Here is a 14227-nt window from a genome sequence, read left to right as displayed (position 1 = left end):
AGCAATTTATATATTATAAAATAGTCCATTAATTATATAGTAGAGAAGTTGCATACTTTGCGTAGTTGTGATTACAATGATCTATTCATCTGTTATGGGCAAGTTATGTTCTAGTTTGACTCAACAGTAGCATCAAGTACCACCTCAATGTGGATTAACAGTGTCACTGTGACCACAGTATTCAACAAAATCATCCAACCTCCCTAATGGTTTTCTACAATTCTCTGTAGTTGTAATGAAAGCCGAGATATGATAAATTGCATATACTAAGGCCTGACTTACAAAGAAATGACTGAAAATAAATGGACCTTAGGTGTGAAGTCTCAAAATTAAATTTTGCATTAAAGCCTAGAACTTGAGAACTTGTTGGTGCCACCACCTGAATAAAAACATTGGGGTAAAAATGCATGCTGTACTGCATCGGCTCGTGTTTTAATCTGTAATTTGTAGCTTGGATGGCTGGCAATTTATGGAGGTTTTGCTTTGTCTCCAGCAAAATGATAGGATCAGAAATAAAGCAGAATGCTCTCAACCATTAAATGTATTTGTTAAAATGAGCGAAGCCTGCAGGATAGTGATCCTCCACTTGTACAAACTGCCTGTTGTTTTAACTGCTCTTTGTCTTTGCTATAAATACACAGGAAGTGAAAAGCTTGGCTAATAGCCTCACGAGAATGCCGCAGCTGCTTGGCATACTTTGCCATCCATTGCCAAGCCACATCAGTCTGACACCTTGTTTATACAACTGCTAAGGGCACTCACAACTTCGGTCAGCTACCTTTTTTAGAAGCCTTGGAGCTCGTGCATACAGCTCTGGTAAAGATTATGTTCTGTTGTTCTAATGGACACTACAGGCTATGAATAGAGCAATATCTAATTTAATGTGCCGACTTATCCTTGCAGAAACTTTTTTTTACTGACACCTATTGGAGGTCTATTGTTTCATCAGTAACCTTTCAGGTGACAAAAGCAAATTTGGGATCCTGTTTATAGACTTTCCAGCTGCCGTCCAACAGGGCCAAGAGTTATAGCTCACGACTGTCACTTTACTGTGACCCATAGCAGCCAGCTTTGCAGTAATAGCAAAGCCGCATGATTCTGAAAGTTAACACAATGTTATTTATGATCGGTAATCCATCATTAGAAGACTTCATATGCCCTTTCCACACCAATCAGGTTTTGCCCAACTTGTATGCATTCCTGTTGTATCAGTGTCTTAAACACTAACTCAATAACAATCAAGCAGTATAATGTCAACATTCTTCCAAATGTGAGGATTTTCTGCGTTGTAGCAGTTTTATATCAATATTAGATCTAAATATAAATATATATATGTATATATATTCAAGTGTTTAACTGGTTGAACAAAACAGACTTTAAGAAAGTGGGATGGAAAATAGTTGGACTTAATTTTTTGGCAGAAAGTCTACTCTGTTACTTTTTACTTCAAAATCTGTTACCTCTGGGTTTTCTTTGAATATATACTTGCATATTTTTTTCACTTATGGTTCAGTTTATGTTCATTGTCCTTTCCTAGTAGATTTGTGTGTTAACACTTACGCTGTTGGTCAGTTCTCGGCACTAATCACTTAGTTTGGAGAGAAAGGAGCTTTACCTCATAGAAATATGGCTTCATTTTTGTAATAGGACAACATGCCTCTGTAATTCTTCCCTTTACTTTTTCAGAGAATCATAAATAATGTTTTCTTGGACTAATTCAGTCAGGTACATGCAATGTCTCATGGCCTTGCAAAATGGAACTGATGTTTCTGAAGCCATTTTTCTGTTTGTATTTTAGTGCACGTTGCATCTTTTGAACATATGATTCAGAGACAATTGTAACATCCTAACTTTTAAATTAAATTTCTTAATTCTGCCGCATTTTCGTTGCTACAGCTACTTTCTTTCTCAACAAATGACAATGTGGCGTTAGACCATGTGATGTCAACCAACAGAAAGTGGCACTAAGGAAAATAAACCCTGTGAGAGGGAATGTTATACCGGCTGATGAGGACATGGAATAGAAGTTGTGCAAGGATAAATAAAAAGAACATGAAAATAGACGAAAACCTCTTTGTGAGCGGTGAGACAAGATTTATCTACGCAGATATTTCATAAACAATCGCTTCAGTCACAAGAAGCGGCAGCACTTGAAGCTAAACGCAGCAGCGCTCCCTTTCTTCTGTCCAAACTCTATGTAAATCAGGCATTATCATATTTTTTCCTGTTTCCATCTGTATAACGTAAATGATAGCAATAAACATTTACATACAAACCCAAAGAGAGAAGCATCATTTCATACGTGAGCAAGAAAAATCATGTTTCTCATTTTATCCATTATCGTGCAGCACAAATCCTCAATGTTTACCCTTTGCCTGCTCTTCCAACCACTTCCTCTGGCCGTTGATTAACGCATGGCGTCATCATTTTAGATGATTACAGTTGAGTTTTTATCGTGTTTTCCAGACAGATGGGAACATGCATAGCTTGGAGAATAGCCCTTCACACTTACTACCCCCCTCCCTGTGACCTTTTCGCTGTTTAGCATAAAAAAAAAAAAATGTGGATCCCATAAACCCCCTTTAGATTTTTCCTGATAGGTGAATGTGCTCAGCCACCTTGCTGGTTTGATGATACAAATCAGTGGAGCTGAAAGGCAGTTTGCTGACGGACAGTTGTGGTTTAGTAATGAAGTGGAATAATCAGAGAAGCAAATTTACTTCTGAGGTTGTTTTTTTTAATGTTGTGTGCCACCATCTGGCCCTTTGCCTGATTGAGATGGATGGTTGCACACTGGTCTACATGGCCTCTGTGTTTTTCTCTGTGCTATCTTGGATTAATAGTCGACTGCTTAGGCTACCCCCACTTTAACACTTACTCACTGTGTTATGCTGATGCACACTCCCTCCTTTTCTGCATTATGCATACCGTACCATTGGGCTTATTAGCTGATAAGAGTTAGATTAAAGACTATAGGAGAATTACACAAACCTGTTAGTAAGAGAATCATTTCCGCTCTGTGCCACGCTGGTGAAAGCTGTGATCTCACAGGTTTGATTCCCACAGCTTCCAGTGTGTTTTGAAGTCATTATAAAAAAAAAGATAATAATAACAAACTCATTATTTAATGATGCTCATATTTAATCAGAAAACCTGATTACTTCTGTGCTCTGTAATTAGTGTAACTGACCCAGACCATTTGGGTTTTCCACTGCTGTACTCTTTTCCATCCCTGCTGTTGAATCAAGGAATTACTTATTTTTGTTTTGATGGGAGTCTCGGAGTCTTTGGGCTTTCAGCTAAATACGACACTACTCATTGAAAAATTCAACACGTCTGTTACTGATTCTCACTCACTTAAATCACAAAGGTGTTTTTATAGTATGAAGTATACCCAGATGTACATAGTTCCAATACAACATATTAAGGTAGCATATAAGGATTGATTTCATTATTGATTAATCTTCTGGTTATTTTTTCTGGATTGATCATTTCGTCTCTAAAATATCACAAAGTAATGAAAAACACGCCTGAGCCAATTTCCCCAGAGCCCATTGTCTGATATCTTATAATTGCTTGTGTTGCTTGACCAACAGTCCAAAACCAGAAGATTATCAGTTAAGTATCATAAACAGCAATAGAAAATGGCAAATATTTACAATTTGGAGGTGGAAAACCAGTGAATTGTTTTGACATTTTGCTCAAATCTTTTTGACTAAAACAATCCGTTAAACTAAAAACTGTTGAAGGATGAGCTTGCCTGCCAATCGACTAAATAGTTAATCAATTAATCATTAAAGTTTTCCAAGATTTACAAATCAGTTTGTATATCGGGTTGTCAGCCTCTTTTTTTCATTACATACTTTGTTTCCCACGCAAAACACAGGATCTTTCATTTACTTTATAAATCAGGCTTTTTATGTGGACAAATAAAGCTGTTAGTGTTGTTATTACTCTTGCCAAGCTTGCATAGATTTGGTTATTGATGAAGTTTTATTAACCTGTCTTGATTGCAAAATGGTGACATAATATGCAGAACACATTTTCCCATATTCAAAATGGTCTAGGTGCTCTAGTTGGTTCCACATCCAAGGCAGTTAAGTGGTGATTTAATGACCCACTAAGTTTCATTGTATATTCTAATGGTCCTGTCCTCTCCCGCCTCGCTATACCATTAATGGAGCATGTTGTTAATGCATCCTTGATGCTAGATCGGTTTCATTTGTGATATTTCTTGGATCCCATCCTGGGGCATGACGTTTGTCTCCTTGTTCCCAGCACTTTCATTTCTATGGCATTTAATATAACATTATCCGTGAGTGGAAAAGGATCCTCACGAGGAACTGTGGTCCCAGGAGCACGGGGGTGTGACAAGCTCGACCATCCCCATGTGCTCGCAGCTGCTTTACACTCACTCACTCGTCAAGGTGACTTTTGAGAATTTAAAATTGAATTACAGATATGTGCAATATCACTTCAGTGTAGCTAATAGATGTTAAAAGGGCCACATGCTTTTTAGGGTGTTTTTAAATACCTTTAAATTTCGTTTTGAGTAGTATAATCAAAGCTGTACAATTATCATTTTTTTCTAGTGAGAAAAAAAATTCAGACTTGGAGAAATGTTATTAGGGATATCTAAAATGTAAATAGAGATAGCAGGTGTGGTTCTTGTTGTTACCCTCTCCAGCTGGACTGGCTGGACTGGAGTGCGGAAGTAGTCCAAGATGTCCATGACAATGATTGAACCAAAGAGCCAATCAATGGTCGTGGTCGGTAAGTGACCAATTAAAGGAGCAGGGATGTCGCCCCCGAAGTCTGAGATGTCCACTTGGAGCAAGTGTTGCTCCCTCTTGAGGATGGGCTCGCATCACACACACACACGCCTAGTTGTGATGTGAACTACACCATACATATTTTCCCCATTTACTCTGCAGTTCCCCTCCGCCTGTCTCCACCCATCCTCCTGGTATTTATTTTCCTCCTCCCCTGGGGAGTGATACTCACCGACATCACTCCTCCCTCTGGCCAGATGTTGATACTTAAGCATGCAATCCGTCAAACTGTGGACATGTGAGGTGCACAGTTGACGGGGGCAATGACCCAGCAAAGACATCCTTAATATACAGGTTTGCACTCGCACACATGCGCACGCTCACACTCTAAGCTTCGGTCCCACACTTTCAATTTTAAGCCAACAGATATTTCTGCTGTGGGCCATAACTGTCTGATTACTGGTTCTGAACACTGACAATGGTTCCTAAGCTCAAACCCAGAGAACTAAGCCTTGTGGGAAAAAAAGGCGAGGTACAGCCAAAAGCTGGTTCATTGAGGCTGAATCCACTGAATGATTTTACCAGACTTTCCCCACACAGCTTTTTATAGCCTAGTGATGCTATCATTCAAAAGCCAGAGAAGGGACCCAAACCCACAGAAAATCTACTGAATGCAGTCAGACCTGTGAATACTTCAGTTTAAAGTGACAACATCCTTTGTCTGTTGCAACACATTTTTTGCAGTCAGGTTCTTTTCTTAGTGTCTGTTTAGGAGAAAACGTTGTGGTGTTTTTTAATAAACCCACCACTATGGGGAGGGGGGGGAAAGAAAAAAAAATCCAATTTTTGGTCTTGAGCTTGGCTAAAACTGGAATAACAGTAACTGGTGAGGTCAAGTGGTATTTCCCTGTCAGCTGTTTGCAGGGCTGTTTCATTTTTTCCATGGTGTCTCTTGGCTTTTGTTCATGGGAACTCTCATGCCTTTCACGACTGAATGGCTGCCTCTTTCAATATAAACTGTAGCCGGTTATTGGTGACAATGATGCAATAATGGATGCATTTCACTCTCTTGAATAGTGACAGTCATGTGTGGAGAAGTGTGACTGATGGATTCTGAGCAGGAATCCATTTTAGAGATGTGTTAGTTTAAATCTACTTCAACTTATACACTGTTGCCACTGCCTCCATCCAACACGCACAGGTTTAATGTATATTTAGGCCTTATTTTTCAGTGTGTTGTCAGGATTGTAAGTACAGACAGAGACAGGAAAAATGGTTTAGAAGACCTTAATTGATTTCTTTTTTAAAAGTATGTGACAGAAATGGTTTTTGCTGCCTCACTCCTTTTTCAAAGTCATGTTTCTTTGTTTGAAGTTTTTATCTCTTTTTTTTTTCTTTGTGCGAGAGTCTGAATTGTCGGTCTCTATTAAGCTAATAATCAGTCTTGCTGTAGTGATTGATTGAATTCACGAAAAGTGAAGACACGGCTGACACATGAATCTATAATCTCACTGGATCTCGTCTTGCATGAAAACATTAACATGCACAGGCACAGACCTCAATGAAAATATTACAATTTTAGAAGCAGGTATTACTACAATTTTGGTGGTTCCGCTTTCTGGACAACATGCCTAATAATGATGCTGTTGATGTTTAGAGCAGCGTCTGAGTTTAATACTAAGTGATGAGCGTCCTTCAGACTTCGGGAAGAGCCACCTTGATGTGGCTCTTCTGATCTGTTGTGCCACGGAGGGAAAAACCAATCTGAGCACAAAGAAGAGTCATGAATTTTTCATGACTGTAGACAGAGTCTCTCCAGGAACCTGCTCTGAATTATAAAGAAATACAAAACTCCTAAAGAGCGCAGAATAGCTGATGTAATTAAGCAGAAAACACTGTTTGTCATATATTTTGGACTCAGGAGCCATTTCGCACATTATGTTTGTTTTAATCTCTTGTATATTAAGCGTTGAATTGATGATATGACTGTTGATAGCTGCTGTAAGATTAACAGTGAGAAAAACAAAAGTACTTAGGAAAGCTTGGCCTCCACTGAACTGTGTAGAACTACTTTTACATCAATCATCTGTTTTTTTACAGTTTCAATTCTCTCAGATTAATATCCTTTGCAGTCTCTGCACCATATTTTTTATTTCATTTTTATCATTAGATTATTATCTTTTGGTATGAAAAGGAGTAAACTGTGCACGTATCACTGTGTTTGTGCATGCACCAAATATTGATCCTGAGGTCAGCAGCCTCTCCTCTGTGCCAAGGATCGGGAGATAAGTATTCCGGTTGCAAAAATAAAATCATTTTGCAGAGTAGAAATGTCACATTTTTAACTTAAGTTCCAAGTATCTTCTTTCTTCAAATGCTTTTTTAGTTTTTAAATATGTGCTGCAACCAACTATTATTTTCTTCATGGATTAATTTGCCAATTATTTACTTAATAACCAATTATTGATTAGTAGGGCAGAAGGTTTCCCATAGCACCAAGCTGACATCTCCAAATTGCTTGTTTCGTCTGATCCACAGACCAGAACTGTGATGTTGAATGAAGAAACAACAGCAAGTTCTCACAATCAAGATCTGGAACCATTTAAGTTTTTCTATTTTTGCTTTAAAAAAAATTACATGCAATTACTCTATATTCTTCATGTTTTTTTTCTGGCAATCGAGTACCAAGTTAACTGGCTTAATAATTCCTCCTTATTTTGTATTCACATTGAATTCCTTCGATAAATTTTAATGGGGAAGGCAAACTGACTACAAGATCTGTTTTTAAGCCTTTTATCACATCACAATCTTCATCAGCTGATAAGAGGTTGTCCTGTTGTCATGGCACTCTAGATCTAGTAGATGTCTTGATTTTTGTACAGCACTCGAAGGTTATCCATGTTTAATCTTGACCCAAGACCCCTCTGTTTGTGGTTCTGTAGATTTGATCTTAAACAGAAGGAAATGTATAGGGTTTTGATTTTAGAAAAAAATAATGCTTTAGAAATACTATCAGAATCATATTTTTTTGTATTGAATTGTATTAATTCATCCTGATTATTGCGTGAATTAAATATTGCTTGTTTGGTTCTTCCTCTGCCAGAACAGGTGTCACTGAAGTTAACGTGTTGATAAGGTCTCCGGTGTGTGTTAATGAAGCCAAAAAATGTAAAGCGCAAGTGAGCTGGATTCCCACGTTGCGTTCTCTCGGCCGTGTCTCACTGTGTCCTCCCCTTTCGTCTGTAGCCACTGTTTTATTTACCTGAAAACGTGTCTCACCGCGTCAACTGTGTCTTCCAGGACTCAACGCTCTGCCCTTTGATCCATCAAGCAACAACGACCCTCTCCACTTCAACGGCTCCAGTGGGCTGGTGACAGAGTGTCCTCCTCTGGAAAACACTGCTGAGAATAGCAAGAAGAGGAAGAGAACCGTCCTGCCTCCGGGTATGGACAACGGCTAACACACACACACACACACACACACACACACACACACACGTACTGACCCCAAGGTGCACGGATTACCCCACGGCCTCATCATCAACATTTTGCCTTCAGCCATGTCGAATCCTAAATGCAGGTGTCTGCAGCCTTAAATAGTGAATGCCTCTCTTCACTCACAAGCGCTTTGATACGACAGCTAGATTTCTTCCTTTGAGTCTTCGCCTTTGTCCACTAACTAAATAACTGTGATGGGAATCGTTGCATAATCCTATCAATTTTTTAAGAGTATGGAAAAAAGGAAATGTAGCTCCGTCCAGTCTTCGTTGTTTTTGATTAGCCTCCACGTCCTGTGGCTCTGACTCAGGTTTGGAGGTCAGGCCGCTGCAGAGGGAAACTGCTCCTCTGAGACGGCGTGTCTGGCTGTCTGTTACCGTGCCAACACCACCTGTCAGTCACAACTGCAACACGCCTTCAGCTTTCTCCCCACACACACAGACGCACAAACTCTGACTTGTCACACATAGAGAGGGGCACGCTGGCAGAGTGTCTGTGTGCATGTGCATTTATGCGAATGTGCATAATTAAACATTCATTTGATTTAGCAGTGCGTTGCCTGGTAATGTGTCAAATTAAAGCAGGACTCTCTAATTAAAGAATTAAAGAAGTACTGACTAATTAATCGCTTCGTAAGCAATAGAAAGAAGAGGGCCCTTAAGACGGAGAGGTGCTGTTCCATGTTCTCCGCTTTCTCGGAAATACTAAGCGGACCGGATTAATACTCCACAGGAACACAGCCCTAATCGACTGCTCATCTTTTCTACACATCTTCACATGGACAAGTTCACGTTTTTGATTTCAGCTTAGATTGCATCTTAAATCACTGAGCATGTCATGCTATAATTAGATAATGCATCATGGATGACTGTCAAACTGATAACCTGCAGTGTTTGTCCGAATCATGGACGGATGTTGAAAGCTACACAGAACTAGTGAAATTGACATCAAATATATTGCAGATACATTACTCAGTGTAATTAGAAGTCACGCGATAAAAAAAGATAGGATGTGAAATTCTTCTTCTTTAGTAGATTTAGTAGATTAGATATTTCCACAGCGACTTTAATAACAGAGTCCAAAGAATTACTCGAGGCCTGGAGGAGCACCATGACCCTGCTGAGGCCGGATATCACAGGGAAACTGTAGGACTGAGGTCACCGGACGCCTCATCAGATGTGTTAAAAACACCAACCTTCTTCAGTTGATGGATTAAAACTAATATTTCCTGCTCAGTGATGAGCAATTGAGCTCAGTTCACAATTGTCCACACCAGTGATGTATATGTGATGTATGTAGCTTGTCAGTGCTGCACTCTGATGACTCAGACCACACCCTGTTTCTGGAGTCCACATTAGGGAATCTTTTGACAAATTTTCAATCATTTCCAGGAATATTTTCCCTCTATTAACAGTAATAAACATCACACAAGCCGTCGGAAACTCCAATAGTCTGATCTGGGTTTTCCAAAGAACTCTTAGTGATGAGACAGACCTGAAGACAGTCGCTAGCCCAGGCCGCAAACAACCCAAATAAACCACTACACATCCCATGAAGTTCAACAGTAAATAACTCTAAGTATCAGTTTGTAATCAAACCCCCCACATAATAATGTACGTAGATATGCGAAGAGGAGGTGTGTAAATGTAGGAAGGCCTGCAGGTTTTTTTTTTCTGTGTTGGGATTCTAATTTAAATGTGAGCAACGAGTTCTCACTTGTCAGATTTCACACGACAGACTCTTGCATCCCGTTGTCATAATATCATTACGGTAATGGAAAACCACACTGTCAGTACAGTCACACAGGTTTTTCTCTGCGTAACGTGTGATGCGTCCTTCTGTTGTCACATTTATACGACATTAGGAGAGGTGAGGATAATTAAACTTTAAAACATTGACAGCAACAGTAGTAACAATGAACAGCGTAACGTATGGGTTTGTGTTTTCAGATAAAAGCCTGTCAGAAAGCCTTGAGGTTTAAAAAAACAAAAAAATATCAGCAAAGCATAAATATAGTTTTGTCGTACTGGTAGACGGATGATCACGTTTTTCTCTTGGCATCGTCATGGCCCTTCTCAGTCATTCTGCGAAGGGCCAAGTTATTTTTATATATCAGTGACGAGGGCAACTTTGTTCCTCTGATATTAAATAATGCAGGAAGTTGAAATGGCCTCTTGTGTAATGTGAAAGTGCTTTTTTAGATTCTATATATAGTATATTCATAATAGTAAATACATGCTGCTGTGATGAGATCCTTGCTTTTCAACTAATATGCCGCCTCTTGGCCCTCGTGTACACAGTATTTGCTCATCACTTACTGTACATGTCAAATGTATACCGTTAGGAGGGCATGAAGTAAATTGGATATTGGTTCAAGTTTCAGGGAAGACCCATCACTGCCGTTTTAATTGCTACTGCTCAACTCACTTGCATTGCTTCCGTGCCTTGTTCAGCGGAGGTTAAGGAGACTCCTGACATAGATGCTCACCGGTTTATTGTTCAGGATGAGATTTCTCCCACTGGTAACAACCGCCCAAACAACGGACACAATATCATATTCACCACAGTAACTCTATTTACACTCTTTGATTTACTGCGTGATACAGAGCAACATTGGCTACATACCTTCCCGTGTAACTGTAGCTACATCCAGATAAATTCAATTTTGCCGTGTATCCTTTGTGAACAGGGGAACACTGGTACACAATCAACACGTTGACAGTTTTCTAATTCACCTTAGAGCGCAGTGGAGAGAATAATAATGAGAAAGTTTCTATAACGTTCTCGAGTTGTTTTTCAATCTCAACACTCACAGTGGCATCAGAAAAAAGAAATGTACCAGAATACACAAGCAAAACTACAGTTTTGTCAAGCCCCACATGGTATTTTAGTAAATACCTGAGATAGCCTCCAGAGATATTTAATTTGTTGGGGATTTCTAGTTCATTATATATATATATTTTTTATACCTAGGCATATGAAGACAAATATTCTGTTGTTGTGCATCTCTGTCTTTGAACCAGTAAGATAAAAGCACAGAATAGTTCAATATTTTACCATTTTATTTATAAAGTTGCCTCGTCTAAAGTAAGAGACGAGACCTTGGCCACCATCTTTGCTCTTTATCTCTTTCAGTTCTGTGTGTGTGCGTGTGCGTGTGGATTTATTTTAAAAGTCCATAATAAGTGGAGCCGTGGGGCAGTAAGGCACACAGCAAGGATTCTTCCTTATTGTGATTCTTTTTTATCCGTTTTATAACACAGCCAGAGATGACCATTTCCCCTCAAGTCCTGCTGTGTCAAAGCTGCAGGTGGTGAAGAAAATGATATTTTGAAACCTGTTCAAATTTCTTTTAGCGGAGCAGGATGGTCCACCCTTACAATGAATATAAATGTAATTTAGAACTTGCACAAGCTGGATTTCATTATCTCACATCTGTTATGTTAATGTAGTACTAATAATAATCATTATCCGTGAAGCAGTTCAAAACAAAGTTTAATGTGATTTACAAAACGGAAATACAGCAGAGTTAAAAAACCTTCGTAACAGAAACACTTGGAAATTAGAAAATGGAAATTAAAGTAAGAAAAGTGGGATTAAATACAGGGAATTTAATCCCACTTTGTATTTGTATTTAAGACTAACTGTGATTTTTCAGGTCCTAGAAACAAAAGGTCCCACAGCTGTGAATAGCAAATCGGCGACCCCAAACTAACAGCCTCCACCCTTTGGATCCCACATGGCGTGAATGAGACTACAAACAGTATCCAGAAATGAATGTGAATTCATTATTAAAGAATGAGAGCACCTAGAGGAAATATAACATATGTGACACAAGGGCAGGCATCACATCGTTTGAACAGCTTCCACTGGAAACCATCTGTGTAGTTGCAAATAATGTTTATGTGAAATGGCTCTTTGAAGGAGAACGCTTGGCCTTTGGCTAAATGGGTTCCATGTACCCTTGTAACGAGGTTGTTTGACTAGAGAAGATATTGAGTAGTGATCAGAACCAAGGCTTATTTTCAAACGCAAGGCCGCCTGTATGGATTCATCTGCAGCATTTCCATTGCCACGATAAAATGAATCGCATAGCTCTCATGTTTTTGGGATAAAAATCTATTTATTTATTTTTTTATACAAAAGCCAGTTCATAGCCGTAGTTTTTAGCAAATAAAAGAATTCACTCTGGCCAATCCAATCTCTTGTGCATTAACCTTTGGTGGGAGCTGAGAGAGAAGTGTTTAATAAAATGCTATTGATTCTCAAGGAGAAAGGTTAATGTCATTGAGCAAAGGGGAAAATAAGTAAAAAATGTTGTGCAGGTCGGGAGCAACCATATTTCTCGACCGACTGGAACCTCCTGACATGACACGTAGCAAGTTTTACTCAGAGGCATGTTATCAATCCCAACAGGGAAATATTTTAATGGGGATGAAAACATATAAAGGTCCACTGTGAGCATTCATCCACAACAAAGTGAGTTTTATTAACATTCAAATGTTTTCACCAAAACTGCCTTTTTTTAACGGGATTCTGCAGCAACCTTGCACATCACGCTGTGAGGAGAAAGCAGTGTGGTCAAACAATGGAAAGATTTCCATGAAACAATGTGATTAAGGTTTGGGTGATACTGTGTATCTGATTTGTTATGATTAGTCGTGCCGCTGCAGGATTCATCTGGACTCAGGCTACAGGAGTTTTAAAAATCCTGACTGGTTTGGAAATCGAGTTGCATCACACACTAAATGTGAAGCTCCGCGGATATTCTTCTCTCTAATCTCAAAAAATGCACACACTACAAGATCTGAAAAATAATGGCACATCACGAACTACAGGATATTATTAAGATTATCGCTCCGGAGGGAGCGACACATCACCTCATCTCTCTGACGTGATCTCACGAGGAAGATTGTGCAAACAAAACAAACACGTTGGAGACTGGAGCAGTGCTCTATCGGTAATAATGCTTTGCGGTCATCAAAAAAAAAACAATAGCAGAAGAAATGAGTCTGGATGAGAAAAAAGGTTTGGGAGACGTGGTCAGCCAGACACGTTGTATAGACACTCGACAAGCCTTTCGTCCAACTCAAAACCTCAAGTCTGGTACTCAGACTTGAGGTTGAAGGGGAAATCAGACAGGTATTTGAGGGTCCACAAAGCCCAACATGCACATCTCTGTGCATCAGCTGCTCCCCGTGTGAACACATCCAGTTTAGCAGAAACACAAAATGCACCTTCGCGTCTATTGTGAAGTAAAACCGCCCATCAGTCGTGAACCCCATGTCGCTTCAACTGCAGTAATATGCTTTCACTGGAACACTTCTGCCGAGCGAGTCAAGTGTTAGTCATAATAATGTTGTTTTTCTACTTGGCCTTCAAAAGTAATTGCGTAATAGGAAAACCACAAGCTTTGAAATTCTAATTGGCTTGCCATTTTCGCATGAAAAGGGGAAAATGAAAGGAAAACTTTTAGTCCTCAAAAGATTTCCTCTCTTCCTCTGTAAATTTTGCCTGAATTGGACACGAGCAAAAACCTTGGATTTTTTTTTCCTATGTTTTTTGTTAGCTACTGTACTTTTATGGGCGACAGCCATAAAGCAAAGAAGTCCTCACTGGCCTTGTCTGTGGTACAGGTTTGTATTCCTCAACCCTTTTGTCGGTACAAGGTCTCCTACAGTTGTGTGTATTTTTTTGCTCAGGCCTCCACATGATGAACAGTTTTCAGTCAGACTGCATTTTTCTGTGTTTAGTTCTAAAAAAACCCCCCAAAAAACGGCAGAAATAAGCTGCACTTCAGTGAACTGGATGTGAGAAAGTACAGGACGACGGCGTTGCCGATGTTGCATGTATCAGTATTTCTCTTTTGTGGCATTATATCCGTTATGGAAAGTAATGGATCTGAGCATAAAAATAAAAAAAAGTAATGTGATGTCATTGACCCGCCACTGGCAGCA

At 39.4% G+C, this 14227-nt stretch overlaps 1 protein-coding gene across 5 annotated transcripts in view; it reads left to right on the top strand.

Moving 5' to 3' along the window:
- Positions 1–14227, top strand: part of enox2 (ecto-NOX disulfide-thiol exchanger 2) — a 154195-nt gene that overhangs the window by 64512 nt on the left and 75456 nt on the right. For all 5 annotated transcript variants that reach the window (XM_035649140.2, XM_035649138.2, XM_035649141.2 and 2 more), the window contains one exon: positions 8073–8216. Coding sequence is in view for 3 of the 5 variants with exons in the window: in XM_035649138.2 (XP_035505031.1) it covers positions 8073–8216 (144 nt within the window). In the remaining 2 variants the exon portion in view is untranslated. The remainder of the gene's footprint in view (positions 1–8072; positions 8217–14227) is intronic.

Source organism: Scophthalmus maximus, chromosome 9, assembly GCF_022379125.1.
Source record: "Scophthalmus maximus strain ysfricsl-2021 chromosome 9, ASM2237912v1, whole genome shotgun sequence".
NCBI lineage: Eukaryota > Metazoa > Chordata > Actinopteri > Pleuronectiformes > Scophthalmidae > Scophthalmus > Scophthalmus maximus.
The sequence above is the reverse complement of the archived record's forward strand: the minus strand, read 5'-3'. Positions and strand labels throughout refer to the sequence as shown.